The sequence below is a fragment of the Dipodomys ordii genome, unplaced genomic scaffold, assembly GCF_000151885.1.
Source record: "Dipodomys ordii isolate 6190 unplaced genomic scaffold, Dord_2.0 Scaffold10, whole genome shotgun sequence".
NCBI lineage: Eukaryota > Metazoa > Chordata > Mammalia > Rodentia > Heteromyidae > Dipodomys > Dipodomys ordii.
This window is the reverse complement of record NW_012267226.1, coordinates 6,442,563-6,467,585: the sequence shown is the minus strand read 5'-3', so window position 1 is coordinate 6,467,585 and position 25,023 is coordinate 6,442,563. Positions and strand designations below refer to the sequence as shown.

The window sequence follows — 25,023 nt, the reverse complement described above, 5'->3', positions numbered from 1 at the left end:
CATTGCTGTCAGTCTAGCACTGGTTTGTGCTTGTGGGTGAAGCAGGGCAGGCAGGCAGGCAGGTGTCCCTAGGGGTGTGGGGGAGGTGCCTGCTGCAGCTGGGCCCTCTCCTCCTTTTACCCCAAGAGGCTGGGCTGCAAACTCAGTCTGAAGCCAGGCTGGGGGATGGGGGGGGGGCTTGGGAAACCTGCTGGGGCCTCTGGCAGGTGAGTGTAATGCTGCTTTGCTCCAAAAATACTCTGTGATCTTAGCTCTTTCTCTAGAAAACAGTGATGTCACTGGGAGCCAATCGGCTTCTGGAAGGGCTTGCCTCCTCCTCCTCTTCCTTCTGCAAGTTACAGGGAAGGGGGAGCGGGGAGAATGAGGCACGCAGAGACACACAGAGATGACATAGACTGACATAGAGATTCAGACACAAGAAACACATATGCACACGGATACAGAGCCCCTCCATGCAGAAAAGCATGTGAAACCCCTTGCCCTCAAATGGACCAACAGCAATTCGTGGTTCCCATCCTCCAACACACACACACACACACACACACACACACACACACACACACACATACACACACACTTACCAGCTGATAGAAACAGGGAAAGGGACAGGCAGGTAGGCAATTACCCACATGTAGTGCTAGCAAGAGAAAGAGACAGAGACACACATGATGGAGGGACCTGGAAGACAGCCAGAGAGTCATAGGGAAGGAGCAGGAGAGAGAGAGAGACAGAGAGAGACACACAGAGAGAGAGAGAGACAGAGAGAGAGAGACAGAGAGAGATAGAGAGAGAGACACAGACAGAGAGACAGAGAGAGACACACAGAGAGAGACACAGAGAGAGACAGAGAGAGACACAGAGACAGAGAGACAGAGAGAGATAGAGACAGAGAGACAGAGACAGACAGACAGACACATGGAGAAGAAGCTAGAGACACATAGAGAGACTTGGAGCTGAGCAGGAGATTGACAGACAGACAGTTGATGGATCGACACACCAGACACTAGAGAGAGGGAGAGACAGAGATAAACAGAGACAGACACGGAAAGAGCCAGAAAGGGGGGGGGAGGGTAAAGAGGAAGAGGAGGAGGAGGAGGAAGAGGAGAGACAGAAAGAGAAAGCAAATGTGAGAGACAAGTAGAGATAAAGAGACATAGAGATATTGAGGCAGACTGACAGAGATGGCGCTTTCTCAGATCACATGCATGTGAGCATGCACGCACACACACACACACACACACACACACACACACAGAGTGAAACATTGAGACATAAAGGAGAGACCGAGGCGGGTGGGATCCCATAGGGGTCAGAGGATGCAGAAAGAGCTCAACTTAGGCAGAGGGACAGAGGTGGGTTGTTCTGCCTTCCATCCTTTCCCAAAGGAAGGGCCCAGCCAGCTTTGGCTCCAGGCCCAGTCTGCGGTTGCTGTCCTAGGTGCTGCCCGGCACCGTTGAGGTGCTCAGGCTGTGACCTGGAGGGGAGGAGTGAGGTGAGAAAGGGTGTGGTCATCTTGGGAGGGGTAGTGCGGGGGAGGCAGGACTGGAGCATCCCCTCACTGTCCTTTTCACTGCCAGCACTGGACAAGGTGACCTTGCAGTCACCCTGGCCCTGCCTGGTTGCTGGGCGCTGCAGATTCTGCTTGGGGCCCAGGAGCAGGTGCCAAGGAGGGTGGGCAGCCACCTGTGAGTCCTCCACCTTGAGTCTTAGGTGGGATGGGGGCCTCTTACCTGCCTCCTTCCCCACCTCTGTCAGCCAGGATGGGGATGCCCTGTTGAGCTGTCCAGCTTTGATATTCTGTGCCCCAGGGCCCCCCTTCTCTGTCCCCAGCCTCCTGCTCTCGGAGCAGTGATATCTGAAAGATTTGAGCCTTGGAAATAAATGGGAGGGCTGCAATGCCGAGCTTCCCTCTGCTGCAGGGCTGCGCAGCAGGGGTGGGAGGAGGGGCTGGAGAGGCCAGCTCAGGCCGGTGGGGTTTTCCTCTGGTGTTGCCTTGAGCAGCCTGCTTAGCTTGTTAGGGATTCCCAGCTCGCTCCGGTGTGGAGCACTCTTGTTTAGTGCTGGAACATCAGGCAGAGCTGGGGGTGGGGCAGTGGAGGAAGGCTGCCTTTGCCATCTCCTACGAGGCTCTAGAGGGAAGCTGCTTCCGGAGGAATGTTCCCTTGTTTGTAGGTGGTTATGGCTGGGCTGAGCTATTCATCGGTGTGTGTGTGTGTGTGTGTGTGTGTGTGTGTGTGTGTGTGTGCAGGACATGATGATGCCTGCTGCTCTTGCTGTGTGTGTGTGTGTGTGTGTGTGTGTGTGTGTGTGTGTGTGCCTGCCTGTACTGAGGCTTTACCTGAGCTTTTTTTGGGTGGGGGGAGGGTCATGGGGCTGGACTCAGGGTCTAGGTGCTGTCCCTGAGCTCTTTTGCTCAAAGCTAGCTCTCTACCATGTTGAGCCACAGCTCCACTTCTGGTTTTTGAGTGATTAATTGGAGATAAGAGTCATAAGGACTTTTCTGGCTTGGAACTACAATCCTCAGGTCTCAACTTCCTGAGTAGCTAGGATTACAGGTGTGAGCCACTGGTGTTTAGCTTGACCCTGAGCTTTTATGCTCAAGGCTAGTGCTCTACCACTTGAGCCACAGCTCCACTTTCAGCTTTTTTTGGTGCTTAATTGGAGATGAGAGCCACATGGACTTTCTTGCCCAAGTTGACTTTGAACCTTGATCCTCAGATCTCAGCTTCCTGAGTAGCTAGGATTATAGGCATGAGCCACTAGCATCAGGTTTTGCTAATGGTCTTTGGAGCTGAGATTAGCTTGTAGAGCTAAAAAAATAAAAACACCCCCTTTTTTTCCCCCAGTCTTGAGGCATGAATTCAGGGCCTGGGCTTTATCCCAAAGCTTCTTTTGCTCAAGGCTCGCACTACCACTTGAGCCACAGCACCGCTTTGGCTTTTTCTGAATAGTTTATTGGAGATAAGAGTCTCATGGACGGGCTGGGAAGGTAGCTCGTGGTAGAGCGCTTGCCTTGCATGTATGAGGCCCTGGGCTCGATTCCTCAGCACCACATAAGCAAAAAGAAAAAAGCTGAAAGTGGCTCTGTGGCTCAAGTGGTAGAGCGCTAGCCTTGAGCTGAAGAGCTGAGGGACAGCGCCCAGACCCAGAGTTCAGGACCCATGACCGGACACCGTCCCCCCCCACACACACAAAAAAAGAGTCTCATGGACTTTTCTGCTCAGCCTGGCTTCAAACTGCGATCCTCAGATCTCAGCCTCCTGAGTAGCTAGGCGTGAACCAGGCACGAACCACTTGGCACTTGGAAAAGCTTTCTCTCTCTTTTTTTCCCTCTCCCTTCTTTTCTTCCTTGGCTATATGAATGCTTGCTTGAGGCCTTCAGGGCTGAGGGAATTTTGGGTAAGAGGTAGTAGGGGTGGGGTGAGGGTGCACGGGGGCCCTCAGGAAGGGAGAGGGTGGTTCGGAGTCATGCCTTTCACATGGGCATGAGGCTGCGGAGGCAGGAGCTCTTTGTCACCCACTGGTGTCCCACCTTGGCTGTCCCTGTTAGGTGCCCACGGCCTACGAGAAGAGCCTGAGTTTGTGACTGCACGAGCTGGTGAGGGTGTTGTTCTGCGATGCGACGTGATCCACCCGGTGACGGGACAGCCCCCACCCTATGTCGTAGAGTGGTTCAAGTTCGGGGTTCCCATCCCTATCTTCATCAAGTTTGGCTACTACCCTCCTCACGTGGACCCTGAGTATGCAGGTAAGGTGTGGGTGCCGAGGGCTGTCCCCACTTCGCCTCTCTTTAGTAGGCGCCTTCTGGGTCTCAGGGTCGCCTCCCTCCCCTCCCAGGTCTCAGGTCCCTTTGCCTTTGTTCTGATCAGTTCTGCTCTTTCTCCGGACTGGCCCATCGTCTCTGTTTTTATCATCTCTACCTCTTTCCCTCCCATCTTTGCTTCACTAGGTTTTTATTAAGTGCAAAGAGGAGAGGGAGTAGGAGTTGAAACAGACCTGAAAGTCTTCAAAACGACACAGCCTTGGGAAGGTAGTGAGCGCTCAGCAGTACCAGGGCGAGCTAGAGAGAGGACTCCTGGGAGGAAGCAAGATCCCGCACTGTCCAGGCAAGAAGGAGAGTCAGATAGAGCTGCCTTTAACCACACGTGAAGAAGACAAGGCTGCAGGATCTCTTGTCTGCACACTCCTTTTCTCTTCCCCCCTAGTTCTGAGGTTGGGGCATACTCTCATTCCCAGTTCTAGTAGCCACCCCCTTCTGTGCCTGACCCTGCCAAGACCTGGTCTCTACCTCCTCTGCCACTCACCCTCCCCTTCCTTCTCCTGGCCCTGTTTGTGTCTTGTTCTGCAATTACTCTGTCAGCAGTGGCCTCCCTGTGACTCATTGCTACCGCCTGCCAGCCTGCCAGGGTGGACGGTGCAGTGTGTGTGTGTGTGTGTGTGTGTGTCCATCGATGAATATGTGCTGAAGTTGAAAGGATAGGAAGAATCAGGACACTGCTTCTACTTTTGTCTCCCCTGTAGCTTACAAGGTCTGAATTGCCTTTTCTTCAGAAAGCTTCCATTCCAGCCTTTCTTTCTCTCCTTCTTCCTGTGGTCAGGGGTAGCTTGGTTTGTCTGAGTTTTTAAGGTAGATTTACAGATCCAAGATGAGGAGGAAAGCAGAGGAGGTGGTGGTGGTAGGGGTCTTGGCTTGGTTTGAAAGAGGTTGGAGTAGCTAGCACAGATGAGGTGAGCCCTTTAACGTGGTATCCCAACTGCCAAGCCAGAAGGGGCTCCTTTCTCTGTGTGAGAGGAACACAGAACTGTCTTTACATGGACAGAAGGTCCTTGCCTGCTGCCGCTTGTCTTGATTTTTTTCCCCTTTTTTTCTTTTCTTGAGACATGCTGTCTATAGACAGGGCTGGTCTTAAACTCACTATATATGCCGGTCTATGGTAGCCTACACTTGTATTACTAGCTACTCAGGAGACTGAGATCTGAGGATCATAGTTCCAAGCCATCCTGGACAGAACCCTTACTTCTAATTAATCAGCAAAAAGCTAGAAATGAAGCTGTGGCTCAAGTGGTAGAGTGCCAGCCTTGAGTGGAAGAAGCTAAGCCAGTATATATGAGGCCCTGAGTTCAAGCCCCACTACTGGGCACAAAAGAAACCAAAGATAAACAATAATAACAAAGAACCCCACATTTTCTTCCTGCCTTGGCTTCCTGAAAGCTGGAACTATAGGAGGAACCATCATATCTGGTTGTCCTTAGCCCTGCTATCCTCAGCTCATGGAGTTGCTGGGCTTTGGGAGGGGCTGGTAGCAGGATCTAGAAGGACTCTAGAATCCAGTTCCCAGATAGCCTTTCCTCTATCCTACCTTAGGGAAATCAGGCAGACAGGAAAGTGTGAGGTAGTCCTAAGCATCCAGCTGAGACAGGTGTATTATTTAACCTGAACAGAGATGCTCTATAGCCTGTAGGGCAGCCCCAGAAAACACTCATCTGTCTGAACTCTGTCATTTCCTCATCCTTTATAAGCTGGGAGCTAGTGGTGCATGCCTGAAATCTTAGCTATTCTGGAGGCTGAGATCTGATGATCACGGTTCAAAGCCAGCTGGGCAGGAAGTCCATGAGACTCTTATCACTATGGTTCAAGAGTTAGAGCACTAATTTTGAGCAGAAGCAGCTCAGAGACAGTGCTCAGGCCAGAATTCAAGCCCCAGGTCCAGCAAAAAAGAAAAAGATATAGAATACTTATAGCCAGGAAGGTATTGATGGCTTGTGCCTGTCATCCTAGCTATTCAGGAGGCTAAGACCAGAGCATCTCAGTTTAAAGCCAGCTATGGCAAGAAAGTCTGTGAGACTCTATCTCTTAAAAAAATAAGCTGGCCTGGAGGTGTGGCTCAAGTGGTAGAGCACCAGCAAGAAAGCTGAGGAAAAACGCAAGGCTCCACACAGATACCCAGAAAGAATGTTTGTGTTCTAAGTTGTTGAGGCTTTTTTTTTGGCTCACACAGTTGGCTGCTGTTGTGGGCTGGGGCAGGGTTGTCTTGGGATGGACAGTGGTTTCATGGCCCACCTTTTCCTTGGCCACCTTCTGGTGTGTTGGTGGGTACCAGAGGTCATTTAGGGCTCTGCTTTGGGAAGTAGATGGGTTCCCTTCTTTGGTTCAGGGAGGGGAGAACTGCTAGCCCTGCCCTGCTGGCTTACTGGGCTTTTGTTCACTGTTTCCCCCCACCAGGCCGGGCCAGTCTTCATGATAAAGCATCCTTGCGGTTGGAGCAGGTACGCTCTGAAGACCAGGGCTGGTATGAGTGCAAAGTGCTCATGCTGGACCAGCAGTATGACACCTTCCACAATGGCAGCTGGGTCCATCTTACCATCAATGGTGCGTATGAGTCCCCTTCCCTGGGGCTCTGCTCTGCCACCCTCTGTCCTGACTATGGGTCTTTCCCTCAGCCTTTGCCACCAATGGGAGCCTTGGGAAGCCTTGGTCCTTTGAGACCTCAGCTTGCTCCTCCTGTGCCCCTGGGGTCCATGTGGGTACAGAGGTGCAGTAGTTCACTGTGTACAAGGTGATGTCAGAGTTCTCCCTCTCAGGGAAGCGATCTGTTTCTGGGAACCAGGAGGGCAAAGCACTCACTGCTGTGTGACATCTCTGCTGTGGGAGGAGCCTGGGAGCTCAGGAAGGGTGCTTTCCCTCTCAAGTGGAATTCCCACAGCCTCAGCATTTGTCTTTTTAGGTCACTATTTGGTTTCTTGTTAAACGTATATTTATTATACAGAGAGTCTGTTACAGGCTTGGCCCCCACACCAGATGGTGGGGGAAATACTGACGAGCAAACCCAGACACGGTCCTTGTTCATACAGGGTTTATTAGCTAGTAAAATTAAGGATCCTAGGGAGAGGATGTGCTTTAATGGTCATCAGTTATTTATAGCTCAGGTTAAATGGGTTGTACTGTGTATACACACAAGTGTCTGGGTGGGCAAGTGTTAGGGTAAACTTGCTGAGTTCTGAGGCTGGGAGCTAGGGTCCACAGCAGTGATGGCACATAGGGGCAGGTCTTCAGTGTCTCCATGGAGGAAGAGTCTTCCTGTATGTCCTGAGGAATCCTTACCTGGGAGATGCTGGCACCATGGAGAAAGGACAGCAAAAGGCATCCACCCAGTGGGTGGGGAATGAGGGTGCTCTCTTTCTGTCTTTCTCTTTTTTCAGTCTTTCTTTTCTTTTCTTTCTTTCTTTCTTTTTTCCCCTCCCTCCCTCCCTCCCTCCCTCTCTTCCTTCCTTCCTTCCTTCCGCCAAATCTGGGGCTTGAATCTAGAGCCTAGGTGTTATGCCTGAGCTTTTTTTGCTCAAGGTTAGCACTCTACCACTTGAGCCACAACTCTACTTCCAGCTTTTTAGTGGTGGTCAATAGGAGATAAGAGTCTCATAGACTTTCCTGCCTGGGCTGGCTTCAAATCTCAGCCTCTTGAATAACTAGGATTACAGACATGAGCCACTTGGCACCCAGCCTTCTTTTTGTTTTATTTCATTCTTTTGGCCAGATTCTTATTCTTCTCTATTTAATAGATGACAAAAAATGTTTTTGGCCACCACTGTGTCACAGACACCATGCTAGTTATTGAGTCTTCAGTATCCTGGATATGCCACATACCATATAGATCCTTCTGGTTTTGGTGTCTGACACTATAGAAGTTGTGGTTGGAAGATAGAAATTGATGTTGTTCCTGGCCTGGAAGCTTCTCTCGTTATTGATCTTTTCTCAAGACTGGCTCTGTCCACTCTACCTACAGAAGATGGATCAGACTCAGGCTGCTTTGGAGCCTTGGAACCTATCCAGAGTCTTAAAAGAACAGAATTTTTTTTTATTAAATATTTTTGTTTTGGCACTGTTGGGGATCTGGCCAAAGGCATGTGAAGCAAGTGCAAGTACTGTACTATTGAGCTAAACCCTCACCTCAGAATAGAAGATTTTACCAAAAGCATTGGCCTGTAGCACAGGAAACTAAGGATGGCCTGAGGTGAGAGTTGGCTCAGGCATTAGGTACTGCTGGCTCCAGCCAGTTGGTCCCAGGAGCCTGATGGGAGTCAGATGTTCAAGTCTGTACCTATCTAGGCATCAGTGGCTCACAGCTATTATTCTAGCTAAGCAGGAGACTGAGATGTGAAGATTGTAGTTCAAAGTTAGCCTGGGCAGCAAAGTCTGTGAGGCACTTATCTCCAATTAATCACCAAAAAGCTGGAAATGGAGCTGTGGCTCAAGTGGTAGGGTATTAGCTTAGAGTGAAAAAGCTAAGGAATGGTTTTCAGGCTCTGAGTTCAAGCCCCAGCACAAAACTAAAAAGAAATGAAGTTTGTCTCTACCACTGCAGGCTTTTTGTGAATCATCTGCTTTTGATTCCAGCTGTCAAGGGAATGAAACTCTCCCTTAATATCACTCAAGAAAGACAAACTTAGGAAGGTAAATTTGCTGCTCAGGGCTTTCCTCATTGTACAGCAGGAAGCCAAGAGTCGCCAGTCCTTTCCTCTCTCCTGGGCTCCTCCCTAACTGCCCCAAACCATCCTGAGTGAGGAACTTTTGTCTTTCATATCCTGCTAGTTGATGGTGTCCATTCCAGGGACCTGCAATACCAGCCATTTAGCTGACACTCAGTTGAATTTGGTAGGATATGGTTTGGAATTGTATGTTCTGTTGAATGTCTATCAAGTAGGATTTGATTCTTTGGTGATTTCTGACTGCTCTTAAAAGAGTTGGCTTATTTCATTACTGTTCACCAGCAGTATTACCCAAAGCCAGTTAAGTCACCTCTCTGAGCTCTGTTTCCTTGGTTATAAAAACAATGTCTGCAGGGTGATTGTGAGGATTCAATGAAATTCTGTAGAGGAAAGAATCTTGCTGTGTCTGGACAATTAAATTCATGGGGGTGATTATGGGTAAGGTGCTAGCCATCCTCCTTGGGAAAGAAAGAAAGAAAGAAAGAAAGAAAGAAAGAAAGAGAGAAAGAGAAAGAGAGAGAGAGAGAAAGATAGAGAAAGAGAGAGGGAGGGAGGTGGGGGGAGGAGGTATAGTTAACAGGGGGCTAGAAGCTATCAAAGACTTTGGTCATTTAACAAAGACCCTCTAACCAGACATTGGCCCTGGTGGCTCATGTTTGTCAGCCTAGCTACTCAGGAGGCTGAGATCTGGGATTGCAGTTTGAAGCCAGCCTTGGCAACAAAGTCCATGAGACACTTATCTCCAATTAACCACCAAAATGCCAGAAGTGAGGCTGTGGCTCAAGTAGCAGAGCACTAGCATTGAGAAAAATTGCTAAGGGGCAGGACTCAGGCCTTGTGTTCAAGTCCCAGGTGGGAAGAGGGGAAGTCTCCTCCAGGAAGAGGGAACAGCATGTTTGGGAGCCTCGAGGAGGAAAGCAACTCATTCAGAGCACACATGTGGGTTGTTTACCACAAACGACTAGGTCTCTAGAGCACTAAGGATGAACACCATTTGTTGCACACTTGAGAGCCAGGATTTAACAATAGCAGAGTTTTGCCATAACCAAGAAGCCTACCTGAAGACCAGGCAGAACAGAGCAGATGTGTCTCATCAGGAGAGAGCCATTACTTCTCTGGCTTCTCTTCTTTCCTTCTTCTGAGTTCCGAGGTTCCTTCTGTGTAAATATTTCCACTATCCAGGAATGGCTCCAAGTGCCAGAATTCCACTGCTTCCAGACTAGAATGTTTCATGTCAGGCATTTCCTGACGAGAACACCTTTGGAAATTGAAAGGCCAGTGAAGAATTAGAATTACAAATCATTCTCATTTGCCTTCTATGTTTTCTTTGAAGACCAGTTGGGTGGAAACAAACCCAATTATTTCTTTATCACATGTAGAATACCCAAAGAGCCCCAGCCAAGTCTTGCTTTAGGTCGGTGAATTACTTGGAGGAGAGGCCTGCCTATTTCTAACCTGCACTATTAATTATAGGCCACTTGCAAAAAGAATTAAACCTGGAAATGCAGCTGGCAAGCTAACACCTAATTCAGTAAATAATGGAGAGTCAAACCATTATTTTCCTAAAAACTTGAAATTGTTCAAAGTACTTTCCTGATTAGCACCTAAATAATAAAGTAATTATGTAATTAGCAATTAATTTGTCACTTCAGGATGTAATTTAATTTATTATCTTTTCTTTTAAGCTTGACACTGGAGGTAATGGAGGCTGTGGCTGCATTAATTGTATTTCAGGGGACAGGCTGGGCCAGGGTGGGGGTCTGAGATGAGCAGGGCCTGGAGGCCAGGGTTCCAGAATTCCTTTACAGGACTTCAAATGGCCTTTTGCTATTATATTTAGTATATTCTTAGACTCTGTATGAGAATCGCTTTCCCTGAGGATGTGTGGTGTATGCATTCTTGTATGCTTAAGGCATCCCACAATCCTTCAAGTGTCTCTGTGTGCACATATTGGCTTTGGAGATCAGAGATCCAGCGGTCTGGCTGTGGTCTTCCTTTTGAAAGGTTTCATGTATTCGTATGTGTGTTGGACCCTCAGTATCTAGATCGTAAGCGCCTATTCACTTATTCCTTCATTTTATTCAATGAGTGTTTCTTGGGTCTGCTCCTATATCCAGGAACTATACTATAAAAGCCGGGCTTTTCGTGGAATTGCAGAAAGGGTATCTGCTCTAGAGAACCGCGATTTCCACTAATGGGGACAGCTAGGAAGCAGGTTTCTCTACAGGTGGAGTTCAGTTCATGATAGATGAGTAAGAAGGACTAGGACCTTCTGGAAGTGCCATCACAGATGCACTGGTCAGGTAAGGCAGAGATGGCAGTTCACATGAACTGCAAGCATGTGAGGGCTGGGTATAGAGATCTGGGCAGAGAAAACTGCACACACAAAGACCCTGAGGTTGAGAATCCTTGGCATTTTGGAAGTGGACAAAGAAGGCCCAATATGGTTAAAGAATAGTGAAGATAAAATGTGGAGGGAGATGAGGGAGATGTGAGGCAAAACTTCAGTCCTCCCAGGACAAGGTCACCATAATAATAGTAGAACCACTGAAGTTTGTTTAAACATATGTTTACATTCTACCAGGTCCTTTCCACAAATATCATTCTTCACAGCAATTCCAGAGGATGGAGGGTGGGGAGGCTGAGGAACCTGTCTAAGGGTATGCAGCAAGGGGCATGCTAGCACTTGAACTTGGATCCTGAGTTCTGGGTGGTACCTTGAGAGGAATTCAGGATGTCCTGTCCTGTCTAGCCCAGCCCCAGGGACCTCAGGGCTGGAGTTCAGAAATGGAAGGCCATAGAACCGCTAGTCCAAAGGTTTAGGATTGACCGGATTGTCTCTACAAGCAGCTCAGGCAAATGGGACTCAGACTCATAAAAGCCGATTATCCAAACAGGATGGTGTTTTAATCACATCTCCAATGCAGCAGGAAGATGACCTGGAATAATCAGAGACTTAGGAAAGAAGTAGCCCCTAGTCAGGCTGCACATCTGTATCCACAAGAGCCACAGAGAGACAGGTGGAGGACTTTCTCAATAGAACCGGGGACTGCAATCTTGACCTGAGACCTGTGTGAGATGACAAATGTCCTATAAATGAAGGATCCTAGTGAGGATGGCATTGCACAAAGAGGGGTTGCTATGCATCATGAAAACACTCAGGTTAAACACTGACGTGTGGTTGGGGATTCTGGGGTGGGGAGGCATGAAAACTGTATTTTTCTTTTTTTGTCAGTCATGGGACTTGAACACAGGGCCTGGGCACTGTCCCTGAGCATGTTTGCTCAAGACTAGTGCTCTACCACTTGGAACCACAATTCTTACTTCCAATTTTCTGGTGGTTAGTGGGAAACAAGAGTCTCACAGACTTATCTGCCTGGGCTAGCTTCAAACCTCGATCCTCAGATCTCAGCCTCCTAAGTAGCTAGGGTGACAGGTGTGAGCCAGTGGCGTCCAGCGAGAGCTGAGTCTTATTTACACCATGTCCCCAGTGCTGGTTGTGGCATTTTTCCTAGTAGATGCTCAATAAATATTCCCTTTCCCTCCTCTAGGAAATAGTGACGTTTTATAGGATGAGCAAATTCTATAATTTGGACCCATCCAGATTGAGACTGGGACCTGGATTTCCCCTCCCCTGTGATACCAGTGGGCAGGACTTTGCTTACCCCTTGTGTGTTCCTTCATCGGTGCATTCTGCCGAGTTGCAGTGCTCAGGTGGGCTGATTCCATCCCTCACCTTTGTGGTCTCCTTTGCAGCCCCTCCCACCTTTACAGAAACACCCCCCCAGTACATCGAGGCCAAGGAGGGTGGCAGTATTACCATGACCTGCACAGCTTTTGGGAACCCCAAGCCCATCGTCACCTGGCTCAAGGAGGGGACGCTCCTCGGTGCTAGTGGGAAGTATCAGGTGAGCTGAGCGTAGCCCTAAGGCTGGGGTGCTGTGCTTGCTCCTCCTCTCCTCCTCCCCTTTGCTCTTTTCCCCTCCCCGCAAGGCAGCTGTTTCCTGACATTATGTGCACTGGGTCAGGTGGAGGCAGGAAAGCCTACAGCCTGGTCTGGTTGAGGCATCTGTTCTGTCTTGGAGGGGGATGGGTAGGCAGGCACCTGCTCTCTACCTTCCTGTGCTATGTCTCCCATACCTTTTCCAAACCAGCAGCTCTCCCTGCATCTCTCTGCTGGAGGAATGTGTTGGTGGGGCTCCCTGCTGGCTGCTGAGTTATGTCTGTCCTGGGCCCTTAGGTGAGTGACGGTAGCCTGACGGTGACATCAGTCAGCCGAGAGGACAGAGGCGCCTATACCTGCCGAGCATACAGCATCCAGGGGGAGGCTGTGCATACAACCCACCTGCTTGTCCAAGGTAAGAGGCCTTCTGTAGACTCAAGCCCTTGAGCTAGCAAAGGCTGCCCAGGCCTGCTGGGCTATGGATGCCGTGTTACCAGGGCACAGCTGGGCTTGGTAGAGAAGCCGGGTGGTAGCTCCTGCAACCAGCATGCCTTGCTGACAAGGACGTTGTATGCTACAGCAGCAAGGTCTTGTGCTGAGCCGTTTCCAGTTTCGCTCTGTCTGGGGAGCATCTCTGTCATGGCTCCACCTCCCCGAGGGAGGAGACCTCCCTCCGGTCATCTATCCATTAGTGTTGGCATCAATAAATAAAGACAGAAATGCAGTCCAAGCCCCAGATATTTAAACACTACTGAGGGCATTTGGCAGACCCGGGGTCTGTACAGTCAGCACTGAGAGATGCCAGTCTGTCCAGACTGTGCTCCAGAATGCCCTCTAGAAGGGCTGGTCACTGACTACTCAGAATGGGCAGGGTTGTCTGCAGAGGTCCCTGCCTCCCTCCCCTCCATCTAGTGAAGGGATACAGTAGGAATTAATGGCTGCTGAGTCTAGTTGGAGGGACAGAGAAGCTGTGGAGGCATTCACTTCTCCTGCCACTGAGGGTTGAGCAGCAGCTGGGACCCCAGGTCCCTCTGCAGCTTGGTGAGAAGCTGTCCCTCTCTTGGGAGAGGGCCAGACTGCAGCCTGCCAGTGTCTGTCAAGCCAGCCCCAGCGCCTGCTGGAATTTTACCCGCCCTCTGCTCCCCAGCCTCCTCTCCCTGAGCCACCTTCTTAACCTCTGGCTTCTGCCCTGTGCCTTCCTGTGTGCTCTTTCCCCATCAGGACAGGTGATGTTTGTTCCCTGTTCCCTCCAGGGCCTCCTTTCATCGTGTCCCCTCCTGAGAACATCACCGTCAACATCTCCCAGGATGCTCTGCTCACCTGCAGGGCAGAGGCGTATCCGGGCAACCTCACCTACACCTGGTACTGGCAGGATGAGAATGTCTACTTCCAGAAGTAAGCAGCATCTTGTTCTGACCCTCTCACAGGGGTCCTCCTCCACCCCAGATTTCTAGGGGCAAGGATCTGTGTATTGGGGGGAGTTTTGGGCATGGGGCGAGGTGAAGTTGACTCATTGTTTGCCTGGCTTGGACAGTTTCACCCACCTGCCAACACCCTTTATGTCTCCTTAACCACTCTGCAGTGACCTGAAGCTGAGGGTGCGGATCCTGATCGATGGGACATTGATCATCTTCCGGGTGAAGCCGGAAGATGCCGGGAAGTACACCTGCGTCCCTAGCAACAGCTTGGGGCGATCCCCCTCTGCCTCAGCGTACCTGACTGTGCAGTGTGAGTAGATAGCTAGGAGAGTGACTTCCTCTGGCCATTCCAGAAGGTTCCAGGCTATGTGACAGCCAGGTTGGAGGCCAGAGGGCACCAAAGAGCAAGCACCTTGTTTTGGAAAGTGTGTGTGGAGGAATGACCAAAGGAGGAAAAGACAGGTTCTGAAAGAGTCCATGACCAGGCTGGCCGGTCGGGATGAGCTGACACTTGTTAGGCAGCTTCTGTGGGTGAGGCCTGACCATGAGGCGTCAATTCACTCAGCACTTCAAGCTTAGGTTGGGTTCAAGAACATGCAGACCTGTCCTTTGAACAACTGCCCTTTGGGAAGATGATCCTTACATTGCATGCTGGCTCATCTGTACCTCGAGTTGCTAATTACTAGGTGCATTTTTCAGGTGTCTGGGGGTTGGATCTTAGAATCAGTGCAGGGTTCATTTCTCTGGTAGCTACAGCACTCAGCTTCCTATACAATGAGGGGAGGGGAGTAGGGCCTACCAGGGTAACTCAGTCCAGTTTCTACACTCTCCTCTCTGGGGGTTGCGAGAGATCCAAATGAATGTGCTGCCTCTCAGCCAGAACAATCGAGGGTTTCTGTGTCAGCAGAATAATTCCGTTTGCTTATCTTTAATACTTGAGCACCGGTGGTGGTTTCCTACCCCTTGGCAGGCTGAGCCTTGTGAGAGAGGGAGAGAGAAGGATCAGTAATGAGGATTAATGTCTTCCTTCTGATTAGTGGATGGCTCTGTCACTCAGGCAATAAAGGACCCAGGTTGTTGCCTGACTGAGGCACCATCATTTCAGGGCTGCTGTGGGAGAATTGTATGTATTCAGGGATGTGGAGTGTGGCAGGGGTGATCAGTAAAGCAATGTGGAGATGGGCTGGCGAGGGGCCAGCCTACAAGCTGAGGACGAGCAGAGGACCAATGGGTGGCCCTGGGAGGCAGAGCCACTCTGGCTGCTGCAGAATGGGTGTGTGGACCAATCTGTGTTGATAGTAGGCGGGTGGAGCCACCTGGTTATGCGGAATCCAGAGGGAACTGTAGCATGCTGGAGTAGAATTCCAAGCAAGTGAGATGCTGTTCATATGTGACTTAGGATGTGGCCACGCTAGAGAGGAAAGACAGGTGGATTCCATTCTGGACACAGGCCTTGCCATCTGGCCGCGAAAGTGGAAAGTAGGGTGAAGAAAGGGAGCACAAAGCTGTAGTCTTCAGAAAGATGGTGAAGCAGCCAAGGCAAAGGCCCCTCGAAGCTGTAGGCCACCAACCTGTTGGAGAAGTGTGTTCATTACCAGTCTCTCTTTGGCACCAACATCTCTACCCACTCCAACGTCTTCTTTTTTACCTTCTTCTGCTTCAAAGGGAATCCAGGGGGTTGAGATTTACAGGTGGGTGAGACAAGGATCTTTATTTCTGCTAAGGAGCAGTGTTCAGAGTATTTCCCATTCATTCATAAACCCTTTGAAAACCCTGGAGGAATTAAAAAAAATCTCTACCATACAAAAGTGGGAAGCTATGTCTAAATATATAACTCCGCCTGGTATTTATGTAATGCACTGTTCTCTGAAGAGCTCAGAATGCTTAAAAGGTACCACCAGCTCATTCATCCTCAAGGCCCTCCCTCATTCTGGATCTTCTTCTCCATAGCCCTCAGGGGTATCTGGGGAGAACTGAGAGGAGGTGACTCAGCCTGGAGCGCAGGGCTGTGGGGTTCTTCATTGCTCTGCTGGAGGCTTGCCTCCGTTTTGTGGCCAAGGTTGGGTCTGCATTTCAACTGCAGGGTCCATGCGATGCAACACTGAAGCCGGACAACCAGCAGAAGGAACAGAGAGGAGGAAGAAAAAATATAATACCCACGTGCTAGGCCTGCGATGGCCTTGTGCATCGACCTGACATTGCTCTTTTGGCTTAGGATGTCTAGAGACTGAACTGCTTGCTCCCAAGAGAGACTTCAGGAAAGAGAGGGGTTGGGAAAGGGCATGGGTTCATGGTTCAGAATTTGAGGGCTGGAGAAATGAACTGGGCAGTCAAAGCACCTTGCTTGACAGGCAGTCTGGTTTAAGGTGCGTTTCCAAGCACTGCACACTTGGGCAGTTGAGAACACCTCTGAATGTCTCCAAGCATTTGAAAACTTCCTATATTTCTTACAGTTCTTAAAAACACAATAATTGCAGCTCCTCAGGAGGCTGAGATCTGATGACTAAGGTTTGGAGCTGCATCACACTCTTATCTCCAATTAGCAAAAAACCAGAAGTGAAGGTGTAGCTCACACACACACACACACACACACACACACACACACACACACACACACAAACTAACAATAGATTGGGCAGACCAGAGAAAAGTGCAGCCTGCTCCCCCACCCCCACCAACAGTACGTAGCCCCTAGGCTTTACTTCTAAGAGAGTTAGGTTAGTTATTCTTATCATATGTGCTAGTCCTGGCACCTAGAACCGAGCCACACAGTGAGTCTGTGGGCTTGGGGGGTGGATGCGAAGTTCTGCTTTGTTGGTGGGAACATCTGGGTGTGCACTGGCCTACCTCTGCCTCCCTTGCTCATGTGGCTTCTCTGACAGTTTTCTGTTCTTCTCCCGCTGTCTCTTTGCAGACCCAGCCCGTGTGCTCAACATGCCCTCTGTCATTTATGTGCCCGTGGGCATCCATGGATATATACGCTGCCCTGTGGATGCAGAGCCCCCAGCCACCGTGGTGAAGTGGAACAAGGATGGGCGCCCCCTGCAGGTTGAGAAGGTATGAGCAGAATGCACAGCAGGGAAGTGGTGGTGTTGGTGTTAGTGGTATGTGTGTGTGTGTGTGTGTGTGTGTGTGTGTGTGTGTGTGTGCGCGCGCGCCCATGCGCTTAGAATGAGAAGCACTTGAAATGCTAGGATTGTGACCTCTAGCCTGTGGCTTTTGCCAGCTCCTCCTTCCTCCTCCAAAAAAACCAAACCAAAACAAACCATTAAACAAAAACCCTTCTGGGAAAAACCAACAGCTGTAAATGCTAGAACTCAGTACCTGACTGCAGTTTGCAGGCATCCTGATTCTTCCTGTCCCAGGTTGTCACTTGCTCTTCTGTCCTGTGCTCTGCTGAACCAAGCTCAGGTCTTGCAGGGGGCGTGGGGGGGTAGAAAGGGAGGAGGGGGGGAGATGGACTCCTTGTCTTTCCTGATGGTCGCCACCATCCTTGTCTTCTCTGGCAGAACCTGGGTTGGACGTTGATGGATGATGGCTCCATACGCATCGAGGAGGCTACGGAAGAGGCTCTTGGCACGTACACATGTGTGCCTTACAACACCCTGGGGACCATGGGCCAGTCTGCTCCTGCGAGGCTTGTCCTGAAGGTGAGGCCCGATGGCTATCTGGGGCCTCCATGAGAACAGGTCGCTGGCTGCCAGCTCACACGTATGCCTGTGTCCCTCTCAGGACCCCCCGTATTTCACGGTGCTACCAGGCTGGGAGTATAGGCAGGAAGCTGGCCGGGAGCTGCTCATTCCCTGTGCAGCCGCAGGGGACCCTTTCCCCGTCATCACCTGGAGAAAGGTACCTGGGCTCTGAAACTCCTGGGCTGCAGGGAGGAATGGCTACCAGTTCTGCCCAGACTTGCTCTGACAGGCCACTGGTCCCATGGGAAGGTGACATCCTGGAAGCTGTGGGTGCTGAGGAGGGTCAGTAGTGGTCTGAGGGCCCAGGGATGGCCCCTTACCATCCTCCCCCTTCTCCTCCTCCTCCTCGGACTCCCGTGTTACCTTCTCCTAATCTCCATCCCTGCTCCCGCCCTCCTTCCTGTCCCCTTGTTTGGCAAGGTAGGGAAGCCCAGCAGAAGCAGGCACAATGCCCTGCCCAGCGGGAGTCTTCAGTTCCGTGCCCTGAGTAAGGAGGACCATGGGGAGTGGGAATGTGTCGCCACCAACGTGGTCACGAGCATCACTGCCAGCACCCACCTCACTGTCATCGGTACGTGGCTGGCTGGGTCAGGCAGGGGCCGGGCATGGGAACCTGGGGCACCTTCCCCAGTGACTGTTCCTGGGTCAGCCATCGCTGAATCTAGCCTGTCACCTGTAGCTGTCATCCTGTGGGAGCTGGGTACAGGAATGGCCACAAAGGGCCCCTGACCTTGGGGAGGGGTGAGTAGATGGACTCACCTGACACAGTGCTAGCTGTGTGGCCAGCAGGGAGTCTCGTGAGTGTGGGCACTTGGGAGGGACCAGAATCAGGGAGAATCAAGTGGGGGCACTGTGCTCAAACTTGAGAACTGGAGGAAGCTGATTGATGTCCCTGATTCTAATTACCTGGGATGTGTGTGTGTGTGTGTGTGTGTGTGTGTGTGTGTGTGTGTGTGTATGTGTACAGACACTCAGCCTCTCCCTCCCTTTTAGCCTGGCCCTTTGAATCCTAACGGCCAACACTGAGCATTTACTACCTGTTAATGGCTCTGCACCTCATCCTTCACAACCTCAGAAAGCACCTGGCTTCTCCCCAGAGGCAGGACCCATACCTGGCATTACCAGGACTCAGACCCAGGCTGATGTGTGTGCCACACCAGCCTTCTAGTGGAGACAGGAAACATTTCTTGGTGTTTCTGAGTCCAGTAGAGCCCAGGAGTTTGGTTTAAGATGAGAGCAGTTCCCAAATTCACTGGACCTCTTGCTAGTGAGACTTGATTGCACGGTGGGACGACTTCCGGGTCAGACCTGGCAGGGTCAGAGGAAATGGAGCCTCAGAGCCTCCATCATCGTCTGGCCTCTTGGGTTTCCTACAGCAGGATGGCAGGTGCCCAGCTAATGAGCTCAGCTCCTTTCAGTCTGAGAGGTCTCCCTTGGTCTCCAGGCACCAGCCCCCATGCCCCGGGCAATGTCCGTGTCCAGGTCTCCATGACAACTGCCAACGTGTCCTGGGAGCCAGGCTATGATGGAGGCTTCGAGCAGACATTCTCAGTTTGGTACGGACCTCTGTGAGTCAGCCCTGCATGCTTTGCTCTCTGCTTCCCCCTCCCTTGCCCGACTCAGGCAGACCCAGGGTGGGTGGAAGGTCCAAGGACACTGTGGGTCTCTGTCATCTGCCACCTCTCCAGCAAAAAGGATCAGACTAGGTTTTATGGGTGACTCAAGACACTCTGTGTTCCCACAAGAGAAGTTGAGGAGACCAATTGGGGTCTTCATTAAAAGTTAACCCTGACCCTCTGCAGCTTTCTCCCTGGCTTTATTTCAATGCCTAGCCACACCCCGACTTTTGTGTTCTGTCTCATTCTTTATCCAGGGTCATCTGGCATCTATAGGAGAATACCTTTTTTTTTGGGGGGGGAGAAGTGGTGGTAGTACAGGGGTTTGAACTCAGGGATTTATGCTTGTTTGGCTTGCTTGATTTGGTGGTACTCTAGCCCTTGAGTCACACCTCCAACCTTGCTTTTTGCTAGTTGTTTTGGAGATGGAGTTGCATAGGCTTTTCTACGGTGGCTGCCTTTAAACCATGATCCTCAGGATCTCAGACTCTTGAGTAACTAGGATGACAGGAGTGAACTACCAGTGTCTGGCTGAGACTCTGTGTTGAATCGTTAAGGGCATTTGGGGAAGAGCCCAGGCTGAGGCTGTTCCTTTGCCCAGTGGTTCTGGAGACCTGGCGTTCATGTTCCTGGACTTGTCTTCAACATCACATTTTCTCCCTAAGGCCCTGGGTCCCTGTTGTTTTCATGTCCTTATTAGTAATTTAGGCAGATCAATGATGTGAGATCTTTGTCTCAACCTTTTTGGGTAGATACAGATCTCAAAATTGTATGGACCATGCTGCAGATAGGAGCATAAGAAAGATGGGAAGAAAAGCCCAGAGGAATCCTTCCCATCGCTCTGGGTCTTCCCTCTCCTTACACTCCTGTCCCGAGCCAACAACTGCAGGCTACTGGGTTCTGGTGATAGAGCTCTCCTCCTGTCAGAGCCAGACTCACATGGATGTGTTTCCAGCCTGGTTCGGACTTGAGTCTGCAGAACACGATGCCAGGGAATCCTTTGAAACACCTTTAAACTGCATGGGAGGCTGCAGGAGGGTCTGTGAGGAACTGGGCCCTGATTTCTGCAGTGGTTTTGGGGAACCGTTCCCAGGCAGGATAATCTGTGGGCGTTTTGGGTTCTAGATTTGGTGAATTGTGACCTGGATGATGGCAGCTGTAGCCAGAAGATGCCCCCAAGCCTTAGCTCTGTTCCTCTACAGTGGGTGTGTAGGGGTGAGGTGGGGGAGGGTAACACGGATACGCAGGATCAGAATTCCCAGCACTGTGAGGGAAGGGGTGTTTGGTGTGGCTTCAGCCATCTTTGGGGGTGCCTGTGTGGGTTCCCCTTGTTGCTTGTGTTGCTGCTCCACACCGTTGCTCATCTGCATTGCTTTGACACCCTTTGCCCACCAGCTTTGGTGCCCTGGACGGGGAAGGGCAGGGTGTGGTGTGCCCAGGTTGTGTTGGTCCTCTATTTTTCCTTTCTTTCAGACTGCCTTCAATTCTGTACTGACTCAGATATTTGGTTGCCAGTTTTTTTTTTTCATTTTCTTTTTTTTTTTTTCTTGGCAATGCTTGCTTTCTGCTGCCTCAGCTCACCCTCCTGGGCAAACATGATAGGGAGCCTTTCAACCTAGCAGGGAAACCCAGTGGGCACCAGCTTAGTTACAGTTCAGGACTGCAAGGAGTATGCCAATCACACAGGACAGTGTCTCCTCCCTGTGGTAAGATAGTGGTACTGCACTGACCAGGGTGGTGTCACTGCCTATTGGGACTTGGGGGTTCCTTTCGGTCAGTGGGAAACCCTCAGGCCTCATCTCACGACTCTCCACTCGCATTGTGACCACCCCCTTGACTGTAGTATTGAACCCTCAAGCCTTAGGAATCCTGGTCCCATGTCGGGGATATCTCTGGTCAGTTTTGTAGTATATCTTGGACACTCTTAGATGACCCGATGTAACTCGACTGAGTGAGCTCCCAGGGTTCCTCTGGGTCCTACATTTGGCTATCCAGTTAGGGAGGTCAGCCAAGGTCACTGGAGTTCCTTTGCTAGTCCTGCTATTGCTCATCCTGACATCCAGTGTCCCCACTCTCCCCAGGCAAAGCCCTCTTGCAGGGATGACACTCAGGACGGGATTTTCCCACAAAGCACCTGGTCCTCTGACCAGTATCTTCAGCATGATTTGTACTTGTCAGGCTCTTTCTGTAGGGATGCCCCAGCAGGGGCAGGTAGCCGGGCCGCAGGAGGGTTGGCACAGCTACAGCCGGGCAGGTCACTCCCTCACCCCTACCTTGGCTATCCTCTCTCCCTTCCCTTGAACCTGGGAATGCTTGTCCCCTCACTGCCTTCTCCTTGAGGACCTTGTATGCATGCTCTTCTCTCCAGTGTGACCCACCCCACCCCTTGTCCCCCATCCTCTCTCTCTCTCTTGGCCAGGATGAAGCGGGCACAGTTTGGGCCCCACGACTGGCTGTCCTTGTCAGTGCCACCGGGCCCTAACTGGTTGCTGGTGGATACGCTGGAGCCTGAGACTGCATATCAGTTCAGTGTCCTGGCCCAGAACAAGCTGGGAACCAGCGCCTTCAGTGAAGTGGTCACTGTGAACACTTTAGGTGAGGCCAGAGTCTTGGGGGCTCTTCCTAGCAGAGCTGGGGTAGACAAAGACAATGATAGCAATGGTCTTAGCGTCAACATTGAAGGGCTTAGTAAGTACCAAACACCTTACTTACTAAGTGCTCTCTCTAATGATTCCATTTGGTTTCCCAATAAGGATTTTCCATGTCACCCTGTAGCACTCACCTATTCCAAATTCCTATGGCATCCTCAGATGGAAGGGAGAGATTCTGTATCACACCATTTCTTATTAAGCTGCCTATTTGGTAGGTTTACTTCTGGTTGCCATTGTGGGTGCTCTGTGAGGCAGAGCTGGCTCTTCCTAGATGGGGGGAGGGGAGGGCACAACTCTAGCTGGTTTCTCCAGTCCTTTTCTACAGGGCCACAGGTAATCAACAAGTGTGTAAGATGCTCATCTGAGCTCTGAAACGCCTCCACTGGGTCTCATGTTGTGCTCTGGGGCCAGAATGAGAATCGAACACGTGAACAGTGTGCCGGCTGGGTGAAGTTTTCCTCCTTCCTGGGAGGCAAACAAAAGATAGAATCATGTGTCGCTTAATAACAGGGACATGTACTGAGCATCCCCGAGGAGGGTGTGGTCAAGCAGTGTTGTTGTTGTGTGAACATCACAGTGTGTATTTACACAGACCAAGATGGTAGGCCACAAGAAGAACAAAGATGCAGCCAAGAGACACGGTAAACATGGGATGGATGGAATGAGTTCTGGCCGAGCAGAGTAGTTTTGCCAGAAAGTTTTTCTTTCTTTCTTCCTTTTTTAAAAGTAGGTGTATACTTTAACGATAAAATGTATACAGTAGGGTCAAAACGCAATTCGGCAACATCATCCTGTAATTTCTGCATTAAGAATTCTGGGCTGTACAGAGCTGCACATTAATACATGGGCAATGTAATACCCCAGCTTCACCACGAGCACCAGAGGGACCGGCTGTCCCTGGAGGCTAAGCTCCATTTTCATCTCACAGGACTGCAGTCTTCTGCAGTTCCTCATTGGCCTTGTGTCATGTAGCACCTGACTAGAAGCACACTTAGTTCTCCCTTCCCTGTAGTTGTCCTTTGAGGAGGTACCTGCTTGCCCTGTGAGAGTTCACTGAACCTACCATGAAGGTAGAGTCGTGCAGCTCTGGCTCCGTCTTCCCTTGAACAAGGAGGGCTATTCTAAACCCCACTCCCTTGTCCTTGCAATGGCACATTCATTCCTGAGTGGGCCCAGGTGGGCTCCTGAGTGGGTGGGGGAGGCCACCACAGCACTCTCCACCTTCCCAGTGCCAACCGCCTTCTCCCTCCCTTGCTGCAGCATTCCCTATTACAACTCCAGAACCCCTGGTGCTGGTTACCCCACCAAGGTGCCTCACAGCCAATCGGACCCAGCAGGGTGTGCTCCTGTCCTGGCTCCCGCCTGCCAATCACAGCTTCCCCATCGACCGCTATGTCATGGAGTTCCGAGTCGGGGAGCGCTGGGAAATGCTGGATGATGCCATTCCAGGAACTGATGGGGATTTCTTTGCCAAGGATTTGTCACAGGTCAGCCTTTGCTTGTCCTGGCCTCTTTATTTTTTATTTTTGCCAGTCCTAGGGATTGAACTCAGGGCCTGGATGTTGTCCTGGGTCAAGGCTAGCGCTCTACCACTTGAGCCACAGCATCACTTCCAACTCTGAGTAGTTTATTGGAAATAAGAGTCTCATAGACTTTCCTACTTGGGCTGGCGTTGAACTGTGATCCTCAGATCTCAGCCTCTGAGTAGCTAGGATTACAGGTGTGAGCCACTGGTGCCCTGCTTTTCTTTCCTTTCCTTTCCTTTCCTTTTTTTTCCTTTCCTTTTTTTCTTTTCTTTTCTTTTCTTTTCTCTTTCCCCCTGATTCTAGAAGTGACACTGGAAACTTGGAGTGACCCAAGTCAATTGAAGGAGGTCATATTTTATGTTACATCTTCTCACCTACACTCCTGGCTTCTCCTAGATCTGCTGGTAGGATTTGAACTTGGTCCTCAAGATCCAGGGGGGCCAACTTGGTGGCCATGGGGGACTGCACTGATGGTTCTCCCTAACAAGCAGACACCAGCTAGGGCAGGGAAGGTCAAGGTGAGAGGTCGGCATGGATCATTAGAACCCTGGATTCACCTCTTCACTAGGTCAGTGGAGTGGGCTGAGAGGGTCTCAGAAGGATGCGTCTTCTAAGCTTGCCAAGGGAAGGACCCTTCCTTTCACCATTTAGAGTTCCCGGACAAAAGCATCTAGCTTTTCTCCAGAGGACTCCTCAAAACCTGAATGTCTCTGGATCTTGAGAAAGGCAGCAGCCTGTTTCCTAGTTCTGATCTAGTGTATCCTGGAAATCAGCCCTGGTGGGAGTATTTATACCAGAGCCATTGGCCAGGGTGAACAATCACTTTTTATCATTCCATACTTACCATGGTTCCATGGGAGTGCTGAGCAGGATCGGTAGTGTGGAGGCAGGAGGGGGAGGTGGGAAAGGGGTGGTATCCCAAGTCCATCATCTGACTGGATATTGTCCTTGGGGCTTTAGGACACCTGGTATGAGTTCCGGGTTCTGGCTGTCATGCAGGATCTGATCAGCGAGCCCAGCAACATTGCCGGAGTCTCCAGCACAGGTACTCCAGGGTCTAGGGGTTGTTTTACACTGACAGAGACGTCAGCCGCAAAGCCATGTGAGTCCTTCTGTGGAATAGCTAAACCAGGAGGCCAGGCTGGGTTGGAAACTAAGGAGATGTCTAGTTGACACTGCACAGGTCCTAGCATATTGGAAACCTGTCTGGTCTGTGCATCTATGATGCAAGGTATTTTATCCCTTTTAAAAGACCTTCTGACAATTCTGCAAGATAGTTGTAGGAGATTCCATGACTCTTCTCATCATGGTTGTCAGAAAGAAACTTGCTTTAAGTGTTAGTTGGTATATGTTTCCCTCTTTCTTCTGGTGCTTTGTGCTGTCGTGGGGGAAGGCCTGGGAATTGGAGGGAAGAGACAGCAGGTCAACAAGTGTTTATGGGGTGCCTATTATAGGCTTCTTTATAATTATGTGGGTTTTATTTGGAAAATTGTTGTTTGGTATTGTTTTCCTCCCTTCCTTCCTCTCTGTAGATTTTTTCTTTTTTCTTTTTTTTTTTCTGTCAGGCTAAATAAAGCCAACTCCCTAGCATTTTTCTCAATTTATCTTTCTTTGTCTTGGCATGGGTCCCATATCTTTACATCTCTCTCTAGCTCCTGTTCGTCAAACACAGAGCAAGTTTCGCTCCCTGCCA

The 25,023-nt window shown here is 50.5% G+C and overlaps 1 protein-coding gene across 1 annotated transcript in view; it reads left to right on the top strand.

The window, feature by feature from the left end:
• Positions 1-25,023, top strand: part of Igsf9b (immunoglobulin superfamily, member 9B) — a 50,148-nt gene that overhangs the window by 8,166 nt on the left and 16,959 nt on the right. The window contains exons 2-15 of the mRNA XM_013009618.1: positions 3,551-3,748; positions 6,224-6,370; positions 12,241-12,392; positions 12,725-12,842; positions 13,681-13,822; positions 14,010-14,155; positions 16,760-16,902; positions 17,355-17,495; positions 17,578-17,694; positions 17,958-18,108; positions 18,982-19,093; positions 21,573-21,748; positions 23,065-23,291; positions 24,291-24,375. Of these exons, the coding sequence (XP_012865072.1) occupies positions 3,551-3,748; positions 6,224-6,370; positions 12,241-12,392; positions 12,725-12,842; positions 13,681-13,822; positions 14,010-14,155; positions 16,760-16,902; positions 17,355-17,495; positions 17,578-17,694; positions 17,958-18,108; positions 18,982-19,093; positions 21,573-21,748; positions 23,065-23,291; positions 24,291-24,375 (2,055 nt within the window). The remainder of the gene's footprint in view (positions 1-3,550; positions 3,749-6,223; positions 6,371-12,240; positions 12,393-12,724; positions 12,843-13,680; positions 13,823-14,009; positions 14,156-16,759; positions 16,903-17,354; positions 17,496-17,577; positions 17,695-17,957; positions 18,109-18,981; positions 19,094-21,572; positions 21,749-23,064; positions 23,292-24,290; positions 24,376-25,023) is intronic.